The sequence below is a fragment of the Heloderma suspectum genome, chromosome 12 (assembly GCF_057233095.1).
Source record: "Heloderma suspectum isolate Gila_16-S chromosome 12, 16-S_ref, whole genome shotgun sequence".
Classification (NCBI taxonomy): Eukaryota; Metazoa; Chordata; class Lepidosauria; order Squamata; family Helodermatidae; genus Heloderma; species Heloderma suspectum.
This window is the reverse complement of record NC_139469.1, coordinates 24063232-24088052: the sequence shown is the minus strand read 5'-3', so window position 1 is coordinate 24088052 and position 24821 is coordinate 24063232. Positions and strand designations below refer to the sequence as shown.

The window sequence follows — 24821 nt, the reverse complement described above, 5'->3', positions numbered from 1 at the left end:
GAGTAAACATGTTGAAAGCATATTTCTTATCAGAAATCTGTTTCACTAAGTTAACTCTTCATTGAAAGAATTCGTTTTGACCCAGGGATCTGACCATTTCACAGTCCAAAGCAAAGATGATGACCTACGTGGATGTACTTCCGGTAACCTTGCTCTAAAGTTGGGTAGAAAACCTGCGGCCCTCAGCATCATCTGGCTTTCCGGGCGCTGCAGGCCCACTCCTGCTCTCTTCGCTGCCCTATTAGGAATCACTTCATCAGTTTTGTGTGGGCATGTGCAAGAAGAGGAGAAGGGACGGGGTGGCACAGAGCTTAAGAGTGTAAGAAGAGCCCTGCTGGACCAGACCAAAGGTCCATCTAGTCCAGCATTCTCTTCACACAGTGGCCAACCAGTTGGCTGTGGGAAGCCCACAACATAACAGCAGGACATAACAGCAACCTCCTGCCCATGTTCCCCAGCAACTGGTGGACGTAGGCATACTGCCTCTGATACTGGAGGTACCATATAGCCATCAGGACTAGTAGCCATTGATAACCTTTTCCTCCAGGAATTTGTCCAGTCCCCTTTTAAAGCCATCTAAATTGGTGGTCATCACTACGTCTTGTGGTAGCGAATTCCATAGTTTGACTATGTGCTGTGTGAAGAAGTCCTTCCTTTTCGCTGTCCTGAATCTCCCACCAGTCACCTTCATGGGGTGACCCCATTGGGTTCTAGTATTATGAGAGAAAGAGAGAAATGTCTCCATTGTTAGGCAGTGCTACAAACTCCTCCCATCTTTGGCTCTGGCTGCGCCCTCTATCTCCTGCTGCCCCATTCAACTTTTTCTTACCATTGACTTGTGATTCTTATGGATGGGTTGCCCTCAGGCAAAGACAGATTTGGCTGTCCAAAATAAAAGATGGGAAGTGTTCCAGTTTTTTTATTTTAGAAGATACTTGATAACAACTTCAATATAACCTTAATACCAATAATAACAACAAAGAATTTTGTGGCACCTTAAAGATGAACAAATTTATTCTGGCATAAGCTTTGATGGACTAAATTTAGTCATCTTTGAGGTGCCACAAGACTCTGTTGTTTTTGCTGCAGTTGATTAACATGGTACCTTCTAGAAATTAGTACCAATAATAAGACATCCACTGTTTTGGTTTCCTGTCTTGAAAGATTAAATATCTTGTGGCCATGAACAGGGGCATGTGTCAGATTGAGAACCTACAGATTTGTATCCAAATAGCTGATAGGATCTGTTAGTGTAGGAAGGGCTTAATACGGGAAGTCTGCTCTTGTCTCTGTGTGTGTGTGTGTGTGTGTGTGTGTGTGTTGAAAGTTGTAAAATGGAGCATATAGACTTGTCTGTCTCATAATTATCACTACCTAAGGAACTGGCTTGTTTCTCAAGTTTTATTGTTGTATTTGTATGTGGTTTTTTGTGTGTAAAAAAGCCATTAGAAGTGCCTTCTTTTTTAACGTAAGGTAAATCTGAGCATTATCTATTTTAGTGGAAATTTCCATGAAATCGGTATAACTATTAGAAACCTTTTCAGGTATATTGATCACCTAATTCTGTCAGATTAAATTATACTCAAGAGTTGCAGAGTTTTCTATTCTCCTGCAAATTGCAGAAGGATCCCAGTATTTGTCTTTGTCATGGAGTTAATTAGTGGGGTTATGGTTCTTCTTTACTAGTTGAGAATACACTTCTCAGTTGTACGTAAATACTTTACTCTTGAATTCAGTTACTAAGTAAATATTCTAAAGCAGACTTCCAAATAGTGAACATCTTTCTAGACCTGGTATCTTAGCCTCTAGAATTAGTATCTTGATTGTCAGGTCTTAACTGTAGCCTTAAGGAAACAGGAGTTTTCTTTTCCAAGATCCCAAGCCTGGCGCATCATGATGCTTCTCTTTTTCAGAACCTGATCAACAAGATGTGGCTTGGGGTCCCATCTCAAGATAAAATGGAGATTCGTAGCTGCCTGCCCAAGCTACTTTTGGCTCATCACAAAACTCTGCCTTACTTCATAAGGAACAAACTTTGCAAAGTCATTGTGGATATTGGCCGGCAAGACTGGCCAATGTTCTACCATGATTTCTTTACAAATATTTTACAGGTAAGATGGTTCCTAGAAATTCTGTTACTGATGTCAGCTTTTGTGGGCTTGTCTGAATGCAAACTTTGTTTGAGAGGGGGAATGATAGCCCTAAAAAGCAGCTTATAGGTTCTTGAAATAACAAACATACTAGGCTATGTCCTCCCAAGGCAAGGTAGCAAAGGAAGTGAGACAATAGACACAATACAGTTGAGAGGTGATCGCATCTGAACAGATTTCCGGAATTACTTCGTGAGGCTGTGCTACTGACATAAACTGTGGTGAACAATCAAAGGTGACCTTGAAGAGGAAGGTTGTCAAGGCCCACCTGAATGCTAGAGAAATTGGAAGGGAGTTCCAGAGACTTGGGGCCATCACTGGGAAGATCCTGTCTCTAGTGTGGGTACTTAAGAAAGACCCCAGAGGGAGATCTTATCATATGTACAGAACTGTATGGCTAAAGGCAGCCCTTTAGACAACCTGATAGGTATTATAGCAGTGTGTGCAGTTTTAGCACTGATTAGTATTGTGTAGTTTTATTGTTTTCATGGTATAATACTGTATGTTCACCGCTTTGAAACTTTGTGGAAAGCAGAATATAAATCTGATAAACAAATAATAAATATGAATGTTAGGTATGATATTAATTTTATTATTGAAGAAAAACAAAGGATAGAACTGTGCTGTTCTTCTTCCAAACTGTTTTCCTTCCGGGAGAGCCTGATATGCCTTCCATAAATACCTAATCTTGAGTAATGCAGTTGTCCAAATATCTGCAAATTTTTAATTCTAGTGTGGCCTGGTGAAGAACAGAAGCAGCGAGCTTCTGGCAATATCCTGGTTCAGATTTCAGTGCAGTCACGAACTCACTTGAGTAATGCTACCATATCTTTGCCTTGGCTCCTAATCTGTAACACGCAGATAATAAATAATGTTGGTCTACCTTTCAAGGTTATTGTTAGAATTAGATGATATATGTCGCACGTGGAAAACAGTGTTCCGCAAATACTTTGTAGAAGGATTAGAATTGCCATTTCATAGGGAGTTAATATTTTCAAGCAACTGATTAAAAATCTGTACTGTTGCTTCGGTTGTTTTCACACATTACTGTTTCTGAGCTCCGTGCCGGGGTGGGGTTGGGGGGTAGAACTATTGTATAATGTGTGACAATGCTTTGTGTAGTCACTTCACATGCCTTCCCAATATACATACCCCAGGCAAAGTCCTCTGGAGGACTTTTATGACACTGTTAACCATTTCCTGCTGTCTTTTCTCAGTTGTTCAATAAACCTTGCCCTTCTGTTTATGACAGTGATTATATAGAGTCACCTATAGCGCTTTGTAAAGTGCAGGTATTTATTTCTTTGGGACTAGTAGATGTGAGATAGCTCCCCTGTTCAGAGACATGGTAACATTAAGATTTGTCCATTCTAATGTTAAATGTATTGCCTCCTTTTAGAACTTTTAGACGTGTATGGGTAGTTTCTTTAAAACTGAAAAAAAAAACCTTACCTTCTAATACTGCAAGCTGGTTCTCTTAACAGTTGATCCAGTCCCCTGTGACAACTCCACTTGGGCTGATCATGCTGAAGACAACATCTGAAGAGTTGGCGTGCCCGCGGGAGGACCTCAGCATAGCACGGAAGGAAGAGTTGCGCAAATTGCTCCTGGATCAGGTTCAGACTGTCCTTGGGCTTCTCACAGGTTAGTGGAAATGACCATGGCATGGAGGAGGCATCGCTAGCTTTGCAGCAGTAATAGGCTTGTACCCAAAGGACTGAACTTTAATGAGAACAACAGACAGGTGAAGCTGGCAATGCTCAGTTGAATACAGTGTGAATGCACCCTTCACTTCTGGGTTTTCCAGAGTAGAATGTGTTCATAGTCCAAAACCATTTTGGCTCTGAGGTGTTAACTTTTTAGCAAATAATTTGTTGTTGTTCAATCGTTCAGTCATGTCCAACTCTTCGTGACCCCATGGACCATAGCATGCCAGGCCTTCCTGTCCTCCGCTCTCTCCTGGAATGTGCTCAAGTTCATATTTATTGCATCGGTGATGCTATCTATTAGCAAATAATAACAAATAATAAAATAAACGTCTCCCAAGTCATTGGAAGAAAGGTTGGTTTCAGGTGGCAGAAATCTCTCTTCCCGCCCCCAGCGCTGGCTGGCTGGCTGGCTGGCTGGCTGGCTGGCTGGCTGTCTTTCTTTCTTTCTTTCTTTCTTTCTTTCTTTCTTTCTTTCTTTCTTTCTTTCTTGATAACTTTCTTCAGCAAGGATATTGAAATTTTAATAATAGCCAGATCTGCTTGTATCTTATCTCCAACAGCCCTACGCATTAAAAATGCAACCCTACATAACCCCATTCTTATCAGTAGCACTGCTTGAATAATCAGTTCTGCTTTCCGAAATCATGCTGACTCTAACTCGGGTTAACCTCTTCTGAAAGGGAATTTCTACGCTGAGTTGTAGTTGCCATGAATGTTTCTCTGTGTCTCCACCATTTGCAGGTGATCATTCAAGGGAAGCACTTAGGATCTAGTCTTGGTTGAACGTAGAGGAGACCTTCCTCTGCTTTCAAATTGCAGCACAAATTGGCTCTCGTAATACCCAGGCAGTGATCTCACACTCTCCAGCACAAGGCATGCACTGAGCAAAATGTTTAAAGGGGGCTCTCAAAAGTGCCTTGACCTCCTCAGACAGGCTTGGAATACTGATGTTTGTCTCCAGTTCAAACAGAGCTTTGTGTACGTGCAACTGATACTTGCGCAGTATAAGGCAACTGACGTGCAATTGCTGGAGGGTTTGCTCTTCTTTCTTGATAGGTATCTTGGAAAGCATCTGGGATAAATACAGTGTTACTGCTGCCACTCCACCACCATCTCCGACATCAGGAGAAAGTGGTAAGGCTTGAGTCAATACCTTATCCCGATCTGCTCATAACCCATATATTTAGTTACTTTTATGCATCGATTGTAAACTGGGTCTTGGAATATCTACATAGAGAAGAAATGGAAGAGGGTGACGCCCTTAAAAATGTATTATCCAAGCTATGCCGGAGCTGCTGCAGTGCAGCTCTTTCTTTATGCCACAGACCACAGGGGCGGAGTCCATGCCCTTACTCTAGTTTCTGGAGGGGTGATGCTGGCTGGGAAGGAACCTGGTTGTGAATTCCTCCTGTGTGGATCCAGGGCTTCTGACATTTATCCCAGCAGCCTGGCAAGGAGCCAGACTGCAGTGGCTCTCTCGCTTGGGTAGTATCAGAATGAACCATCTAACGGGGTGCATTAATTCATCTCATTCTTGTCAAATAGGGCATTCATAATGCTAAGGAGTATGTGCCAGACTCTGGTAATTTATCTTTGTGGAAGCAGTCCTCAACCATTTGGGAGGACTTGCTATCTTGTTAGCACAAACAGCAGAGCTTCTAAGCTGGAATCCAGCGAAGGCTGTAAATCGCATGAAAAGTCCTGACTGGCATTTGCTGCACCATTTTAATTAAGGGACACATGAAGTTCACTTTAAAAAGCACAAGATGTGTTATTATTTAGCTGACATGCCAGAAGATCTGATCTCAGTGAACCAGTCCTGCCCAGGCTAACTCATGACTTGTGTTAAATGGGCGCAAACTCTGCAGACTTTCCTGTGTACTTGGTTTAACCTCAGCATAAGTTTCAAACAGAAACAATGGGATTTAGCGCCTCAAAATATAAATCTGGAAAAAAGGCTTCATTGTAGGAGCGCGTTGTACAGCAGTGGGCAGTTAAATTTCATTGGAAGTCAAAAAATGTTGTTGCTCGGAGGGTTGGGACGGAACCTCAGTCTCTTTTCAGGCATGCGCACTCTTGTGAGCAGAGCGCTGTAAACCACAGCTGATACTTAAGGTCATAAAAACATTTTTTTAAATGTAGTAGCCGAGAATATGAACTGAGAGTCAGGATGTCCCTGTTCAAATCCTGCCTCAACTAGAAACTGACTAGGTGGACTTAATGCAAGCCACGATCTCCAAGTGCTTACACACTTGCACATGCACACGCGCACGCACGCACACTCAATCTGTGATGTAGAGGTGATGACACTGGCCCAGCTTAGGGATCCAGTATTGTGGGAGCACCAAGTGAAAGTATGTGAAATGCTTTGAAGGATCAGATGTGCGATATAAATGCTAAGTGATCCAGTGTAATAGAGTGGAGCAAGTGTGGGAATAGGTTGATCTGGGCTCGGATCTCCCCATAGCGATGAAACTCACTGTGTGACCTTGGGGCGGTTGCTATCTCTTCACCTCATCTACACCACAGGGATGGGGGAGGAGGAGGTTGCTGAAAAGAGGATGAGGTTCTCTTCTAAAGAATTTCAAGGTGATATGATTATGAATAGCAATGATGAATATTTCCGTTCATCACTTTTAAAAATAATTTTATTGGCTTCTATGCAATTATAATTTAAAAAGATACAGGGATAATATAAATTCATTAAAACATTACATAACAGGGTAACAAATTAAAACTAAATAGACAGCTTCAAGTGCATTATAATTTCATTGGGTCATAGTTACATTCAGCTTTATCTTTGTTAAACCTTTAAGGTAGTAAATGTGAATCTAAAAGTGTCCGTCCATATTTTTCCTTGTGATGCTGGTGGTCTATGCCCTGAACTATTGTTTTGGATGAAGTTGATAAAGCAAAACCAGGTAGTGACGAAGTGGCCCATATTGTGTTGCTCTTTTCACATCCTTACTTAACTTCTAAGCTTTTCTGCAGTAGCGGTTGTTCGTAGGTATTGGTTCCAGTGATTTAATGTCAAAGGGGACTTTGCTTTCCCATTTTGGGCTATCACCTGTCGAGCTACTGCTATAATAAATGTGAATGCTTCCTCATACAGGAATGTTGCATTTCCCCTGTTATTATAGATAGCAATGCTAGTTTGGGGTCTAACTTAATTCTAGCATTAACCATTTTATTACATTCATTGAACACCTGCATCCAAAATTGTTGAACCTCTCTGCACTTCATAGTATGTCATTTTATCACTTTTTCTACATTGATTTGTTGAACAATTTTTATTGTGTTTCTTCTATTTTAAGAATGAATAACTTAAAAAAAAACGCACGGGTGTGGGGAAGAGCCATATATGTGACCTTGAGCTCCTTGGAAGAAACATAGGATAAAAATGTAATAGGTGGTGGTAATAGAATTTGCCCACGGCTTACCAGTTCTGCATTCGCAGGATTGTGTGTATCCTGTGCCAAATGGCCAAAAGCTCAGGCTACGTGGAGCATTCCTCCCCCGCTCCCCAACCCCATTGTCAGATTTTTGTTTCCAGTGAAGGTGAGAGGGAAAAATTTGGTGGCATCCAAGTTCTTTAACTTCTGTAAACTGCCCAGAGAGCTTCGGCTATGGGGTGGTATAGAAATGCAATAAATCATCATCATCATCCATGGGCAGGTGCGGTGGGAATTAAGTCATTTGACTTTAGGGGGGGATCCTTACTAACTTGCAGATACGAGGTCTGGGGACAGTTCATCCATTTCTCTTTTTAAAAACTTCAGAGACGGTAAAAGCTGCACTGAGCAGAAAGGAGGTACAGTTTTCAAAATGGAGCCAGAAGAACGTCCCTGGAAACAAAGCTACATGATTGTTGTTTCCAGGAACACTGTGCAGAAAAAAGAAAAGACAAGGCCCTTGAAACAACACTATGTGATCACGTAGTGATAATTTCCGGGGGCATTTGCCTGGCTCCGTTTTTAAAAGTGCGGCTGGAGCTGTGTTTTCTAGTTGCTCAAAGTGCTTTAAGAAGTTTTTTTAAAGAAAAAAAATGAAAAGCCCTTTGACCACCTTGTATTACTGTAAGATTATTAGTATACCCCTGCCCAGTAGTCCCCCCCTCCGAATTCGCATCCCCTCCATCCCAGCTTTGGGATGGGTTTTGCAGCCCCCCCCCCCCCCACTACTAAGTGTTCTACATGGATATTCAGATTAGCCCTACCAAAAACTCTGCACCAAAATAACTGTAATTCTGCGGTCTGGGTGAAACCTGCAAAATGGGCTTAGTTGTTGTTTTTCCTTCCCTAGGTGACCTTTTAAGTAGCTTGTTGCAGAGTCCCAGCGCAGCCAAATTACTGAACCAGCCAATCCCTGTCCTTGACTCAGAGAGCGAGTATATTTGTTCCCTGGCACTGGAGTGCCTCGCCCACCTCTTCAGCTGGGTTCCTTTATCTACAAGCATCACTCCTTCCCTCCTGACCACCATATTCCATTTTGCCCGCTTTGGTTGTGACACCCGTGCCAGGAAGATGTCCTCCATCAATGGCAGCAGCCAGAACTCTGTCTTGAGTCAAGGACGTGGCCGGCTCGGGGTGCTCGCCATGTCTTGCATCAATGAACTGATGTCAAAGAACTGTGTGCCTGTGGAATTTGAGGAATACTTGCTGCGGATGTTCCAGCAGACATTCTACCTCCTGCAGAAGATTACCAAGGAGAACAATGCCCATACAGTCAAAAGCCGGCTAGAGGAACTGGATGAGAGGTAAGGGAGAGCCGCCCAACACAATAGCTATTGTCGGCCTTTCTGCTTATTGCAAGGTTGCCTTTACTGACTTCTTGTTATGCATGGTGTGTCTAATCACCTTTTTTCAGAGTCCCCGTGTTGAAGGAAGAGAGATGGGCAGGTAGGTTCCACCAGGTATGTTGGCTGTGGGAGGTTGACTTTGCAAAGCCATTGTGGTGCTGTAGGTGTGTATTTCTTCTTCCTCCCCATTCATTACAGTTTGACTGCGGGTCTGAGGTTGTACAAGATCTGAATTTGCCTTCATTCGGTTGTTGCTGAAAGCAGCCAAAGAGACCCAGCGAGGTAAAGGAGTATTCCTTTTCTAGTTGGCATCTTCTGTCTTATTCTAAAAGTAGTGGGTGGAAGACTCCAGGTCTTGAGGGGGAGGAATATTCATCATAGGCGTGAAATGCATTAGAGCAACTTTCCCCAAACACTGGCCATGCTGGCTGGGGGTGATGGGAGTTGTAATCCAACACATCTGGAGCACACTGGGTTGGGGAAGACTGCACTAGAACTCGAATATTTTTAATGTGCAATGAACAATTTTGTATCGTTGAGATGGCATTTGCTTTAGCTGCCTATGAATCAGCTATGCCAAAAGTGCTCCAAAATCAAATTCTGTTCTTTGTTTTTCTGTTAACCTTAAAAAAAAGAAAAAAAACTCTTTACCCTCCCCCTCTTTTTAAGGAGAAGGGGAGGGTAACCTTGGACAGGAGTCTTCACTGGTTTAGTTTTTGGCAGAAATGTACCAAGAAGCCTTTTGGCTGCTTTTGTCAACTACTTCTGGCAATAAAATAAAGCGAAAGGGAATATTTTAGCTTTCTGAAAGAGCTGTTGAAATGGAAACTGGCAGGAATGGTTATAGGATGCAACACTTGTTGCATTTTGTATTACTCTAATAAATCTGCAAAGATAGGGATTCAAGGGATCCATCTAACTGACAGAAGTAAAAAAAGAAAAAGTATTAAGCTAGTGGTGACATTTACCCTTGTGAGGTTTGATTTTTCTTAGTTTTGGGGTGTCCTGAAGACACCGAACCTAGTCAGACATTACACAATTTTCAGTCTCTTCTTCACTCACCCATCCTAATCTTTTGCTCAGTATATGATTTCCCCTTCCTTGTTCCCCTTTGAATACTCATTTCTACTGCAAGCAAGAGGGGGCTTTGTGTAAAATGTCTGCTGAGCCCGATTGGTTGCTGCAGCAACGACCCTATTGTTTTTAATTGATGTAGATCTGCTGAACTGAACGTTAAATTGGGAGCCGAGAATCCAAAGAAACCTCTCAAAACTCCCTCGCACTGGTGGTAGTCTTTATATTGTGGCATTCTGTCCTGTCCTGCCCTTAAACCATTTGCTTTGCAAAATCCTACCTGCTCATTTCTTCATATCGCCACCGCCATCCAGCTCTCTATGCTTCAGAAGTAGATAGGGCTTTGCCAAATGCTGGTAACAGACAGCTGTTTTAGCATAGCTATTAAAAGCCTGAGTTGGGCATTCCTGATTTAAAATCTCAGTTGTGTTTGAACTCACTCAGTGTCCCTGGGCAAACTGTTGTGTCGGTCTGTTACTTGGAGGACCACGGTACTGGTTCATCTTACAGGGCTGATCTAAGGATTACCAGGATAATGTACATAAAGCTTTTGAGCACTTGGGATAAGTGTTCCGTAAATATCCATTTATGTCAATTACGTCTCACTTTCAGAGACACTACCTACGAAACTGAAGATGTTAAGAGAATTGGTAATTTCCAGGGTCTCTGTGTGTTGTACACCCAGGAACTCCAAATTCTCAGCCTAGAATAAGTGAAGCTTAAGGAAATGGAATGTGTTATGTCTCTTTTGAATCATTCTTCTAACAACCAGGTTTTAAAAATTAGCAGGTTTCGTGGGATAGTTCTGTCTCCAAGCAGGGATTGGACTAGAAGACTTATTTGGAGGAGGATGACTTCATTGTTTCTCTGCTTCAGTCATTTTACAATTGGATGGCTTTATAATAGACACTAGCCAAGATCCAAAGATGCACGTGGCGGGATTTCTTTTGACTTTGAGAAGCAGCCCCATCCCCACCATCTTACCATATCAAGACCAGCTTCAAAAGTCCTCTTAGTTTCAAAGTTGGTGGGCCATGTGGCGTTGTGAACTGTAGCTTGAGATACCCAAGCTAATACCCCCTTGTTTTTATTGTAATGCGATGTAAATGTGCCATACAATAAATAAATACCCCTTGGATGTGTGAAACTAGTTACATTGTTCTTTGGATCCTGGCCATTGTCCAGTGCATAAATATGTTCTATTTGGCAACATAGCTTCAGGTTTGTCTAGACTTCTTAGCTAATCCAATTCTTTCAGCTAAGATAGATGATGATGATGAAATATATATAAAGAAGCACTATGGGGAGTTTCTTAGCAGAAGGTCTTAGCTGATATTTTAAGAGGAGCTAAAGTTGCTTTTGACGAAAGTCTCTTTCTGCTATATTTCAGGTAATAATGGAATGGAGGGTTGCCCGTCATGTAGGTAATTGTTGTAGGGTTTCAATTTAATTGTTTAAAAATGGCTATGAAATGCATTTTTAATGAACAGGGTTATTGAGTGGATTTTGGCATTTCAATGTTATTGCTTCTTCTGATAAAATCCACATCTGCTTAATTGGGTTTTCTCTCATCTTTCTGTTGTAGCTACATAGAGAAGTTTACTGACTTTCTGCGCCTCTTTGTGAGTGTCCACTTGAGGAGGATTGAGTCCTACTCCCAGTTCCCCGTGGTTGAATTCCTTGCACTGTTGTTCAAGTACACATTTCATCAGGTACAGCCCTGGAATGTCACTTCTATTTAATCCAACTTTGATCAAGGTTTGATTATCCACTGCAGTACATTGAGGGGTATTTTCATAAGCTATTGGTTCAAAGCTTCCACATGAAGACTCTGGCTGGCTTTTAGGTATTTCTTCTTTCATTTTGAGATAGCAGTCTTGGGATCCAGATGGGCCACTGAAATCCCTGTGTGCATGTTTCAGCAATCTGGTGCATGTGGAAATGACATCTGATACCAAACAACTTGGCTGAGATCAGAGTCTCAGTAGCTGCTTTGGTGCAGTAGAAGAGAAAACGCAGAGTAGATGAGTCAATCTTTGGCATTGTTATTTTAAGCTCCTCAAAACAGTACAGTGCCTTTTTCATTTGAGCCAGCTAGTGTTTAAAATGCAGGATGCAATCTTTTGAGTTACACAGAATCTCTCAGGCTTGTTCAAAGATAAGGACGGTAGGGAGGAGAAGAGATATTTTGTACCAAGATGTGGTGTGCCTACCTTGTTCTGTTCTTGTCTCTTCTTTTCCAGCTCCAGAATGGAGGAGAAAAATTTAGTACAGAGACTAACCGAGGTTAAAATTAAGCCATATGGACAATATTTCAAGTGTATATATAGGTGTGCATGTGTGTGTAATATATTCTTGAATATCTCTCTCGCACGCATTGCACATGCATCCTCTCTCTCTTCAACCCCCAAAGGAGTTTTCAAAGCATCTTGCCATAAAGAGAATTAACAGACCAAATAAAATTAGACGCTGTCATGACATATAAACCAGCAGAATAACAAATAGATGCTAAAACAAGATAAAACCAGAGTCAAGCAGGGATAAAATCTATTAAACACCTAAAAGGCATGGGCAAGTAAAAAGGTCTGCCCCTAGCATTGAAAGGACATTGGAGTTGGTGCCTGGTGAGCCTTCCTGAAGAGGCAATTGCAAGCATGGAGTGCCACCACCAAAGGGACACCATCTTGGCTCACCACCCACCTAGCTTCTGAAGGCAAGAGGATCTGAAGAAGGTGCACAGAAGATTCTCAACATGTGGGAAGGTTCATGTGAGAGCAATGAACCTTGTTAATACTTGCCACAATCACTTTATTGCCGATTGGCCATTGAAGGGCAGGGTATAAATTTCAGAAGTAAATTGTTTTTAAAAGACATTTTATTTTAAAAAGAATTAAGAACATAAGGAAAGCCTGCTGGATCAGATCAAAGGCCTATCTAGTCCAGCATCCTGTTTCCCACAATGACCAACCAGATGCCTATGGGAAGCCCACAAGCTGAACATGAAGGCAATAGCTCTCTCCCATTGTTGTTCCCCAGCAGAGATACACTGCCTCTGATGCTGGACAGCCCAAATGTGCCAGCCAAAACAAAACGTACTAAGTTGGTAAAGTTTTGGATTTCTCTCCTTCAGGATTATTTTTTGCATAATGATGAATGAATATATATATACATATACATACATACATACATATATATATATATATATATATACACATACATATATATATATATATATATATATATATATATCCTAGTTTGAGTGAATATAGTCAAACTATGACTTTGTGTGGTCTGCTATCAGTTATATTAAGAAAAGCAGGTTATTAAACTGAGTACCTCGGGCAAATGAGCTTATCTTGCTCTGATAGCAGAATGTGGATTCCTCTTTGCAGAGCTGAGCTTTTGGGGGGTTGCTGCTGCATAACAGCAACATTGGAGAGGTATCAAGGGGAGACGGGTGTGGAAGTGGTGGTCATGCTAATTGGGAAGGAACTAAATGAGTGTTTGGAGGAAGTATTGGATTATTGGACAAGGAGTATGGCATGACTATTACAATTCTGGCTCTCCAAACCAATTTATGCTACTATTAATACCTGTGTTGTTGACTTCCATGTTTCAGCCTACCCATGAAGGTTATTTTTCCTGCTTAGACATCTGGACTCTCTTCTTGGACTACTTGACCAGTAAAATAAAGAGTCGCCTGGCAGATAAAGAAGCAGTACTCAATAGGTAAGCAATATGGCTTGTGTCGGATGGTGAAAATTCCCTTGATTAAATGAATTGCAGTTTCTCGTGTTGCTTATTTTCCTTGTCAGTCTTTGAAAACTGCCTGGAGTTCTAAAGCCTTGTACTTCTGCTAGCAACACGAGATCCTAGGGCTATCTGCCCTTCTTTTTAGGATTGCTGCTGAAAAGAATGGCTTCCTTATTTTATGTGTAATGGTACTTATTCTCACAGAGTCAATTTTGGTGGCAGACTGTCAAGACAAGCTCACCTTCAGATACTGTTCTTGAGATAGGGGCAGCATCTGAAGAAACTGAGGCCTGGTCTGTACATGTAGCAGAATGAGATGGCAGAGTGGACTATACCACTTTAGACTGGAGGTGGAGGATATTTTTGAATGCTCCCTATATGAAAATTTTAAATTTGGCAAGTTTTAAAAAATGATCTAAAACGAAAAGCTAGCATATTGGGAAGATGGGTTCTAGCTTAACGCATTCCCTGCTGTGCTAGTTTTCTACTTCTAGGCTTTTTAAATGAGGATTAAAAAAAAAAAAAGGATTCCCCACTTGCAGTCTAAAGTAGTACAGTCCATTCTACCATCTCATACTGCTTGATTGTGTAGACCAGGCCCAATATGCTGGGGAATGGAACTATCCTTCATTCTTTCAGCCCACATCGCTGACTTGGAAGTATGGAGAACTGGAGCCAGAAATATCAGCTGCACACAGAGTGGCAAACCTTGACTTCGTTACTTGTAAGAGTACAAGAAGAATAAGTCTCCATCATTATTTCTGGGAGTGCACTTTTAAAAAATGCAACTCCTACAGCAGTCACATGAACAGGAAGTTGTAAAGCGAATGTTTACATGTAAGTGTAAATGTGGTTACACCACAGGAACAGCATTTAAGACTTCCTGTCCAGTGTAGTTTGAGCCTGCTTTTAGCAGAATACATGTACAAATCATCTATTCCGGATGTGGCTGTTACCAACCTCCCTGTTCAGTTGACTGCCTGGCTGACCCTATTCTATACTTCGTATGCTTAAGATAGAGGGCTCATTCATTCATATGAGTTTTTTCTCCTGCAGCTATCTGCGGGAAAAGAGTGGGAACGTAACTCAGGCTTGCATACCCGCTCCCTCACTCCACAGAGAAGCAAATAACTAGAAGATCTCTCTTGTTTGAACATAGGCTCTCATGTTTAGTCTCCCAGACTTGGGGAGTTCCCACATTCAAATAACCACAGGATTTCTCCTTCCAGCATTCATTTTTGCCATGCCAAAGGTGGGGATACATCTCTAGGCTTGTTCACTTGTTGTTTACACCTGCTGGAGAAGGGTGTAATGAATGTTTGTCAAGATATTTCTCTTATGAAAGAATGATGGGACACCAAGTACTTCCTGCAACTTCTGTGTCATTGTCAGGGGCTGATGTTAGTGTGTTACTTTTTGTAGTTTTGCAACTAGGGAGATTCATGGGAAAATAGGTTGACTTCTGTATTTGCAGCTGGTTAATACGTAATTTCTCAGAAGAGCAGTCTTTCAATGAAGTCATACTTATCTGTTTAGATTAGCAGTGGGGAACCACTTTCAGCTGAACAGCCAAATTCAGGTTCAGGAAGCTCTTGGGAGGCAGGGGGGACACATTCCAGTGGTGGGCAGGGCTGAAGGCAAAGGGGGCAGGGGCAAAAATGCCCGCATGTTTTAGCTGAAATCTCTTACTGCCAGTAACTAAACCTTAGCAGAGGCATTTCAGCCTTCTAGAATGGGGAAAAAGTGGTGCAAAAGCCCGGAAACCACCAAACAATTGTTGATCGGGGAAAGCCAGGCGGCATGGACATTTGGGGAAACCCAGAGAGCCAGTTTGGGGTGCCAGGAGGAACAGATTTGGCCCACATGTCTGAGTTTCCCACCCCTTGTCTAGAGGCTGCGACAGTAACTCTGGTTTTGTAGGAAAGGACCTGAGTTTCTTATGTATGAACAGGGCTCTGTGTGCTTGAAAAAATAATCTCCGCACTTTGGTAACCGAAATCCTGTGCAAGGAAATGCAAGCATTCTGTAACCTGTATAATTTAAGCAGATTAAATCAACTTGCATATTCTTAATTTGCATAACTTATTCCAATGACGGGGATGGGTGGAAAGTTTTGCAGGGCATTGGAAATCCTGTTCTGCCTCTGGCTTCTGAGATTTCACCAACACATTTTTCCAAGTCTATATCTGAAGGCGACAAATGCTGGAAGTTTGTTTTTAAAAATACACGCTGAGAATCTTGGGATGCCGCATGGCTGTTGTGCTTATGGTGCCATCAGTATTGTAGACCAATCTCAGTAAGTCCCAGGGGCGCGCTGCTTATAAGCTTCAAACCAGCACCACTGCAGTCTCACATGCTTAAGATTCTGCTCTGCCTACCCACAGGGTCATAATCTAATAAAATGGATGGATTGTAACAGAAGAGGCAAACTGGAGGCCAAAAGACATTAACGTGGGACAGCAGTTTTTCAAAGATGGGTTTTCAGGCATTTAAAATGAGAAGATGTAGGGTGGAGCTCATATGAGGAGGAAGGGTATTCCACAAATAAAAGCATAGTAAATTAAGATGAGCATTAAAACAGCAAATCTTGGATTTATAGATTAAGAGGGTGCCAGAAGAATGAAGGGTGAATAAAGGAAGAGGAGAGAAGATTCCTTTATCCCTTTCTGAATACCTCAGTCTTTTAAAGATATAAATAACACTTGTCAGGAAGCAAAGGGTGTAGTGAGACATTCTCCACTAAGAAAATTCTTCAGTTAGAAACATCTCCTTCTCTTAGTAAGGATATTGTGGTGTCAGACCATGTGAGGATAAAACTCCTTTTCTAGATCTTATCTAGGAATGTGAACGTAATTAAAAATGTTCTCTGAGAGTTCTTGATCCCAATACCCACCCTTCTAAAAAGGGATAAAACATATGTGTGTGTGCGTGCATGCAAAATAGTACCAAGTCTTTTTTAAAAAGAAAAATCCCATTTGGTCAAAAGACTGTATGTCTCACAAGTCATGTCCTTTTTTTTCTCTTTGCAGTTAACATTTTTCTGTCTCTTCCTTGGTTCTCCTTGTGTTCTCTCCCCCGCCCCCACTTTCTGTCATACTTAGGGTTATCTTTCATGTGTATTTACAAAATCATTACTAAAGCAGCACACTTAAACTAGTTCAGAGGAGTTCACTGAAAGGAGAACTTACGGACAGTTCTTTTAAATGGAGGAGAATGAAAAAGCTTAACAGGTCAATAGGTGACCTGTGAACTGTACTGAACCATCTTCTCTCTTCCCTATGTGGCTGATCCACACATGCATGTTAATAGCTCACTGACTGTACTTCAAGTGATGACTTGATTGTGTGAACAGGCCATCTCAGACTAGCTGCCACAGACAGAACTTGCTTATTGCTTGATGTCAGCTCTCACTGTTTTTCAAAGGAAGCAGTTCGCACAGTCAGCTATGAGTCAAATGATAGATGAGCAAGTGATTTAAATGCATGTGTGAACCTGCCCATAGCCCTTACCCCTGACTCTGCTGTGTGCAGTGGCCACTGGTGCCCAGGCCCTGTGGTTCCTTGTGATATTGCACAAGGGTATATTCTAAGGGAAACATGAGCTACCACAAACAGCAGATACAGGAATCTGGTGATGGCCTATGAAGTGGCAGCCAGTCAGAGTGTGGGTTGGGCTATCTATCTTTCAATTCTAGTAAGACTGCTATAACATCCCCTGGCCTACTGTTTGTCGTGTGTCATGCTCCTTTTTTAATTTGCTCTTTCACAGGTACGAAGATGCCCTAGTTCTACTGCTGACAGAGGTGTTGAATCGAATACAGTTTAGGTACAACCAGGCCCAGTTGGAAGAACTGGATGACGAGACGCTGGATGATGATGTAAGAAGCAGAGACCTGTAGATCTAAGATGTAATTGCTCTGAATGTAGGTCTAGAACAGGGGTGGGCAAGTTCAGGCCATCCAGGGACCAATTTCCAGCCCCCTGACCTCCCTGCTCACAGCATTCCTGCTGCCACACCTCTGAACCACTGCTGAGTCATAGAAAGTGCAACTTTAGCTAGAAAACAAGCTAAATTTTGCCTTTCTAAGGCTTTGTAGCAGTTTTGGCAAACCACCATTTTTTGCCACCGCCAAATTGGGTGGCAGGGCCACAGAACAAGACAGGGGGGGCACCTACTCCCCCCCACCCCAGTCTGGAATATAGATCTGGAAAACCGCATGCCAGACTTCCATGTAGTGTGATCTAGAGGCACACGTGGACACGGGAAATCACACTGCTGACACATATATGGCTAACACGATTCTGATGTTAACCTGTTAACCTCTTTGTACCTCCTGTGTCTGTGCCTTAGGGTCACAAGCTTGTAAAGTTTGTGTGTTGTGTGGCTTGGAAGTTAAGTGTCGTTAAGCACCAGCTCCTTCTGTAGATACTGACTGAGCATTTTTTAACAGTTCTCAAAGCACAAGGGCTTGAAACCACCACCTCAATTGAAGCTCAGATTTAGGCATCTGTGGCAGAGCCAGATCCTGTAACAGGTTCACCAGATACAGATGTCTTGTGTTCTGCACAAGCAAGGTGAGGTGGTAGAATGGACTGTACCCCTTCAGACTGCAGCAGGGTGAGGTCACTTCTAAATCCTCCCCTAAGTGGGAAAAAAATTCTGCAAATAGAAAGTTAGCACTACAGGATGTGGAGCAGGCTAGAACCTGTCTTCCAGGTGTGCTAGTTCTTTACTTACAGGGACTTTTTTTTATGGGGGGTAAAGGTGGTGAGCATTCAAAAATGGCATTCCCCACCCAAAGCACAGTGGTACAACCCCTTCTACCACTTCAGGATTTTGTCACCTGATTCTGCTGCATGTAGGGGACCTGGCCAAACAGCATTGATTCGAAGGAAAATTTTAAATAGCTGATCCCGGTGTTTCTTTCCTCCAGCAACAGACAGAGTGGCAGCGGTACTTACGCCAGAGTTTGGAAGTAGTGGCCAAAGTTATGGAGCTTCTGCCAACGCACGCCTTCTCCACCCTGGTAAGCAGGCAGCGTGAGCTTTTGCTCTCTGGGTCTCTTGGAGTTTCAGATCCACTTCACTGCTACTTCACAGACCTGCTTTGTAAGGCTGGGGCATGCTAGGCGTTGCAGTCCAGCACATCTGGAGGGTGCCAGGCTGGGGAAGGCTGATCTAAGGTGTAGCAGGAGTCAGAAGAATCACTGTGTGGGGTCTTAACCCCGCTGGGATCACTGAAAGGGGACGCTGAGTTGCAAGTCCCAGCCAAGTTACTGTTGCCCCACGTGATACCAGATACATAGAAGAGGTTGAGAAGAGATGTTTGAGTTTGAGGAACACTGTCCTTTCTGATCTAGAATGGAGGCTTGTGTGAAAATGTAGACCAACTAGAGGTGAATGTTGGTCATGGCACTGTGAGTTTGTGGCCTTCAGTACATCTTTCATCAAGCATGTGACTGAGATTCAGATATGTGAGGAAATGAAGGCTGCCTTCTTCTTTGGAAAGGAAGAGAAGCAGTCATGTGGCACTAAAATGTTGTGGTTACACTCAAGCAGGCAGGAGCAACATGCAGTTAGCAGAGTTGCATTCTGTGGTCCCAGTCGGAGTCTTAGAGTTGCTAGAGATAGGGCAGTCTACGTTTTGAAATATGTCCAATGTGCAGTGACATGCTGCGGTTCTTCTTGGCTCAATCTGGCCTCATCTGTTGAGCGAAGGGGCCGTAGCTCAGTGGTAGAGTGCATACTTTGCCTGAAGGAAGTCTCAGATTTAATCCCTGGCATCTCCAGTTAAAGTGATGTCAAGTAACATGGGATGGGTAAGTCCCTCTGCTTGAGACCCTGGAGAATGGCTGCTGGTCAGAGTAGGCTATTTTGAATTAGATGGATAAATACTCTGATGTGGTGTAAGGCACCTTCCCTATGATTTGCCAGAAATCCTCATCTCCCCTTTGCAGTTCAGTTGTCTTGAGATTTCCAAAACACTCCTCTGCCCAAATATAGCTTGTATCTAGTGTAGCAGAGGAACAGAACAAATGCTGCAAGAGTGCTCTCCAAAAACTACAAAAATAAAAGCCGAGTAAACTGCAGTAATTTGCTGTAATTTGCGGTGGTCAGGACGCCATCTTTCTCCCTGGCCAAACCTGGAGCCAGCACTGACCACTGACATAAGACTTAGTAGCAGGCTGTCTTCTCAGATATTGTCAGCAGAGGCAAAGGTTGTACTGAATTTAATCTAATCTAATCTGATTTAATCTAAAGAGAGGTGCCGTGGCTCAGACCTGGGTGGGAGTCCCACCATCTGTCCTGGAAGGAAGCCCTGCTCCTTAATTATCAGTGTGGAGGGACTATATGCCTTTATTTTAAACTGTGTGCAGTTGCTCAGTAGAAAGAGAACAGCAGATCATCCAAACGTTCCGTGCAAGGGGATCGTGTTATGTTAAACAGGACCAGTGGCAGCACCTGACAATTCTTGGGCAGCTGCCAGGGCCCCACTGCTGATGCCTGCCCTGAGCCCCTCTGAATTTTTTTTTTCTGACCTGGTGCTCTGAACAGTGCAGGTTGGTTGGATTTCCCACAATGCCCCCAACCTGGCATCACTCTGGGGCATTGTGGGAAATTAAAATGGTGGCTAGACTCAGCTGCCCAGCACTGCTTGCTTGCAGCACTGTCACCACAACCAGGTAACCCTGCTGGGGCCCAGAGACAGAGGAGGGGTCCCACCAGAGTACGCTTTGCCCAGGACCCCCTCAGACCTGCAGCTGGCCTTAGTGGTAAACATCTTTTGGTTAACAGGATGTTGGCTTTTATGAATGGATCCCAGCACAGCATCTAGGCCGGAGGAATAGCGCTATTAATTTTAAATTACTAAGGAATAACTCAGGCATCACAATCCTAAACAGACTGACTGTTTAGGGCAGTGATACTCACTTCAGTGGAGTTACTACTGAGTAGGTTCAGGATCTCAGCTCTGATAATAGTGATTATTGACCTATTAATTTTATTCCCTCAGTACATATCCCTGGCTTGCAAAGTGAATGTTTCTTTAACAAATGAAAAGTATTAGCCTGACTTTATGTGGTGCTTCATCCTTTTTTTCTGAGAGGTGCACCAGGTGTCTTAAACTCACCTGGCAAGAGTAAACTGAGAGTGCCTAGCAAAAATTGCATCCCTGTGTGCCATATCTATAGAGAGAATGTTTTGTGCTTGGAGTCAGAAAACAAAGGAGCCAAGGGAAAAAGATACTTAAAACCTACTTCACCTGTAGACCTGTATCAAACTCAAAACCCTGCGCAGTAATCTTCCAGCTGTTGCGATAAAAACGGGCTTTTATTCTTCCAGTTTCTTAAACTCTTTCTTTATTCTCTGCCGTTCATGGCATACTTGCTTGGTTCATTCTTCGACACTTGAAATTCCAAGAAACATTTGAATCTCATGTGCTTGTTCCGGTTGTGAAAACATGTGACCAGCCGCAGATTTGAAAATAAAAATTGCTAGAACATAAAAACGACTTAATTTTAGTGGCCTGTTTAATCTGTCTACCACATCTCCTGCTGAGCAATGAATGGCAAAACTTTTCCTAGTAGCTTACGAGGCAAAGTGGATGAAAAATAATAGGAATGGTTCTGCTCATATTAGCCCCTTGTATTGAACACTGTTTATACATATAACATGCACTATTATATTTATCTTCACAACCACTCTGAGGGAGTTGGCTACTTGTTCCATTTTATAGGTGAGCAACTAAGGCTGAGAGACTGTGTCTGGGTTCGGACAATCAGCAGGGAAAACAACACATCGTGAGTTGTTTCCCCTGCACAGTTGCATGACTGGGATTACCCTAATTACCCGCACCGTATTGCCTTGTCTGAACATGGTGCAAGGATAATGCGTTTTCACCCACCCTACAACCCATGGCTTGCAGTTGTCTGAACAAGTGGCATGCCTGTTGCAACTAGCGAGTCCATAATAGAGACTTGATCCTATGACTTTTGGCTACAGGTTCTCTACTGGAACTCCTTGTTGTACAGCTTCCCTGAAATTATTGCTACAGGGAAATGGCAAAATTAGAAGTGATGAGATGGCTTTGCTAAAATGAAGCTGGCCAGCAAAGAGGTAAACTTTGGTAAGCTTAAATAAATTCATTGTAAAACTTGCTGTATGGCACAGACTCCTGGGAGAGTACCTGGTCCTTTTGCTGTGTCATATAGCATTTTCATGCTATATAAAAGCAGTGCTTACTGTTAGCCATTGGGACTTGTGCAGTTCTGCAGAGGTACCTGTCTAGTGTGTCATTTCAGCCCATGCTGTGGCTACATCTGAAGCACCCAATTAGTTAGTGAGAAGTACTCTTCTGGAAAGGGCTCCTTCCCATAGGGCCCTTTCACAATCTTTTTTTGATTGGCTTCATTGTCAAATCACTGCTGGACTCTCAAACTTAGTTTCCCTTAGTTTCAGTGTCCATGAAACATGTTGTTGTTGTTGTTCAGTCGTTCAGTCGTGTCCGACTCTTCGTGACCCCATGGACCATAGCACGCCAGGCCTTCCTGTCCTGCGCACTCTCCCGGAGTGTGCACAGGTTCATATTCATTGCATCGGTGATGCTATCTAGCCATCTCATCCTCTGCCGTCCCCTTCTCCTTTTGCCTTCAGTCTTTCCCAGCATCAGGGTCTTTTCCAGAGAGTTTTCTCTTCGCATTAGGTGGCCAAAATATTTCAGCTTCAGCTTCAGTATCTGTCCTTCCAATGAGCACTCAGGGTTGATTTCCTTTAGGATGGACTGATTTGACCTCCTTGCAGTCCAGGGGACTCGTAAGAGTCTTCTCCAGCACCACAGTTCGAAAGCATCAATTCTTCGGCACTCAGCCTTCCTTATAGTCCAGCTCTCACAGCCATACATTACTACTGGGAAAACCATAGCTTTGATTAGATGGACCTTTGTCGGCAAGGTGATGTCTCTGCTTCTTACTATGCTGTCTAGGTTTGCCATAGCTTTCCTCCCAAGGAGCAAGCGTCTTTTAATTTCATGGCTACAGTCACCGTCTGCGGTGATCTTGGAGCCCAAGAAAGTCAAATCTGTCACTGCTTCCATTTCTTCCCCTTCTATATGCCAGGAAGTGATAGGGCCAGATGCCATGATCTTCGTTTTTTTAATGTTGAGTTTCAAACGAGCTTTTGCACTCTCCTCTTTCACCCTCAACAAGAGGCTCTTGAGATCCTCTTCACTTTCTGCCATTAGGGTGGTATCGTCTGCATATCGGAGGTTGTTGATAATCCTCCCAGCAATCTTAATTCCGACCTCTGATTCATTCAACCCGGCATTTCTCATGATGTACTCTGCATATAAGTTAAATAAGCAGGGTGACAATATGCAGCCTTGTCGTACTCCTTTCCCAATTTTGAACCACTCGGTTGTTCCATGTCCGGTTCTTACTGTTGCTTCTTGACCCTCGTACAGGTTTCTCAGGAGGCAGGTAAGGTGGTCTGGTACTCCCATCACTTTAAGAATTTGCCACAGTTTGTTGTGATCCACACAATCAAAGGCTTTAGCATAGTCAATGAAGCAGAAATAGATGTTTTTCTGGAATTCTCTTGCTTTCTCCATGATGCAGCGAATGTTGGCGATTTGATCTCTAGTTCCTCTGCCTCTTCGAAACCCAGCTTGTACTTCCGGTAGTTCTCGGTTCGCATACTGCTGAAGCCTAGCTTGTAGGATTTTGAGCATCACCTTGCTGACATGTGAAATGAGCGCAATTGTGCGGTAGTTTGAGCACTCTTTGGCGTTGCCCTTCTTTGGAATTGGAATGTAAACTGACCTTTTCCAGTCTTGTGGCCATTGTTGAGTGTTCCAAATTTGTTGGCATATTGAATGCAGCACTTTAACAGCATCATCTTTTAGGATCTTAAATAGCTCAGCTGGAATACTGTCATCTCCACTAGCTTTGTTGTTACTAATGCTTCCTAAGGCCCACTTGACTTCACTCTCGAGGATGTCCGGCTCAAGTTCAGTGACCACACTATCATGGCTATCAGGGACATTCAGATCTTTCCTGTATAGTTCTTCTGTGTATTCTTTCCACCTCTTCTTAATCTCATCTGCTTCTGTGAGGTCCCTGCCTTCTTTGTCCTTTATCATGCCCGTCTTTGCACAAAACGTTCCCTTGAGGTCTCCAATTTTCTTGAAGAGATCTCTAGTTTTTCCCATTCTGTTGTTTTCCTCGATTTCCTTGCATTGTTCATTTAAGAAGGCCTTCTTGTCTCTCCTTGCTATTCTCTGGAACTCTGCATTCAGTTGGATATATCTTCCCCTTTCTCCCTTGCTTTTTGCTTCCCTTCTTTCGTGAGCTACTTGTAAAGCCTCATCAGACAGCCACTTGGCTTTCTTGCATTTCTTTTTCTTTGGGATGGATTTCGTTGCTGCCTCCTGAACAATGTTACGGACCTCCGTCCATAGTTCCTCAGGCACTCTGTCTATCAGGTCTAATCCCTGAAATCTATTCCTCACCTCCACTGTATATTCATAAGGGATATGATTTAGGTCATACCTGAATGGTTTAGTGGTTTTCCCTACATTCTTCAATTTCAGCTGAAATTTTGCAAGAAGCAGCTCATGATCTGAGCCACAGTCAGCTCCAGGTCTTGTTTTGACTGACTGTATGGAGCTTCTCCATCTTTGGCTGCAAAGTACATAATCAATCTGATTTCGATATTGACCATCTGGTGATGTCCATGTGTAGAGTCGTCTCTTGTGCTGTTGGAAAAGAGTGTTTGCTATGATCAGCGTGTTCTCTTGGCAAAACTCTATTAGCTTTTGTCCTGCTTCATTTTGTACACCAAGGCCATGCCTGCCTGTTATCCCAGTGATTTCCTGACTTCCTACTTTAGCATTCCAGTCCCCTATGATGAAGAAGACATCTTTTTTTGGTGTTAGTTCTAGAAGGTGTTGTAGGTCTTCATAGAACCGATCAACCTCAGCTTCTTTGGCATCAGTGGTTGGGGCATAGACTTGTATTACTGTGTTGTTGAATGGTTTGCCTTGGATTCGTACTGAGATCATTCTATCATTTTTGAGATTGTACCCCAGTACTGCTTTTCCCACCTTTTTGTTGACTATGAGTGCTACTCCATTTCTTCTAAGGGATTCTTGCCCACAATAGTAGATACGATGGTCACCTGAATTAAATTCGCCCGTTCCTGTCCATTTTAGTTTGCTGATTCCCAAGATGTCGATGTTCAATCTTGCCATCTCATGTTTGACCACCTCCAGCTTACCTTGATTCATTGATCTAACATTCCAGGTTCCTAAACAATATTGTTCTTTACAGCATCGGATTTTCTT

General features: G+C 42.8%; 1 protein-coding gene across 3 annotated transcripts in view; it reads left to right on the top strand.

Moving 5' to 3' along the window:
* The window catches only part of XPO6 (exportin 6), a 72502-nt gene that overhangs the window by 25165 nt on the left and 22516 nt on the right, over window positions 1-24821 (top strand). For 2 of the 3 annotated variants that reach the window (XM_084818788.1, XM_084818789.1), the window contains exons 4-11: window positions 1914-2111; window positions 3635-3794; window positions 4916-4993; window positions 8162-8615; window positions 11317-11443; window positions 13351-13460; window positions 17253-17361; window positions 18418-18510. In XM_084818788.1, the coding sequence (XP_084674914.1) occupies window positions 1914-2111; window positions 3635-3794; window positions 4916-4993; window positions 8162-8615; window positions 11317-11443; window positions 13351-13460; window positions 17253-17361; window positions 18418-18510 (1329 nt within the window). The remainder of the gene's footprint in view (window positions 1-1913; window positions 2112-3634; window positions 3795-4915; window positions 4994-8161; window positions 8616-11316; window positions 11444-13350; window positions 13461-17252; window positions 17362-18417; window positions 18511-24821) is intronic. The other variant, XM_084818790.1, reaches the window with a different exon arrangement.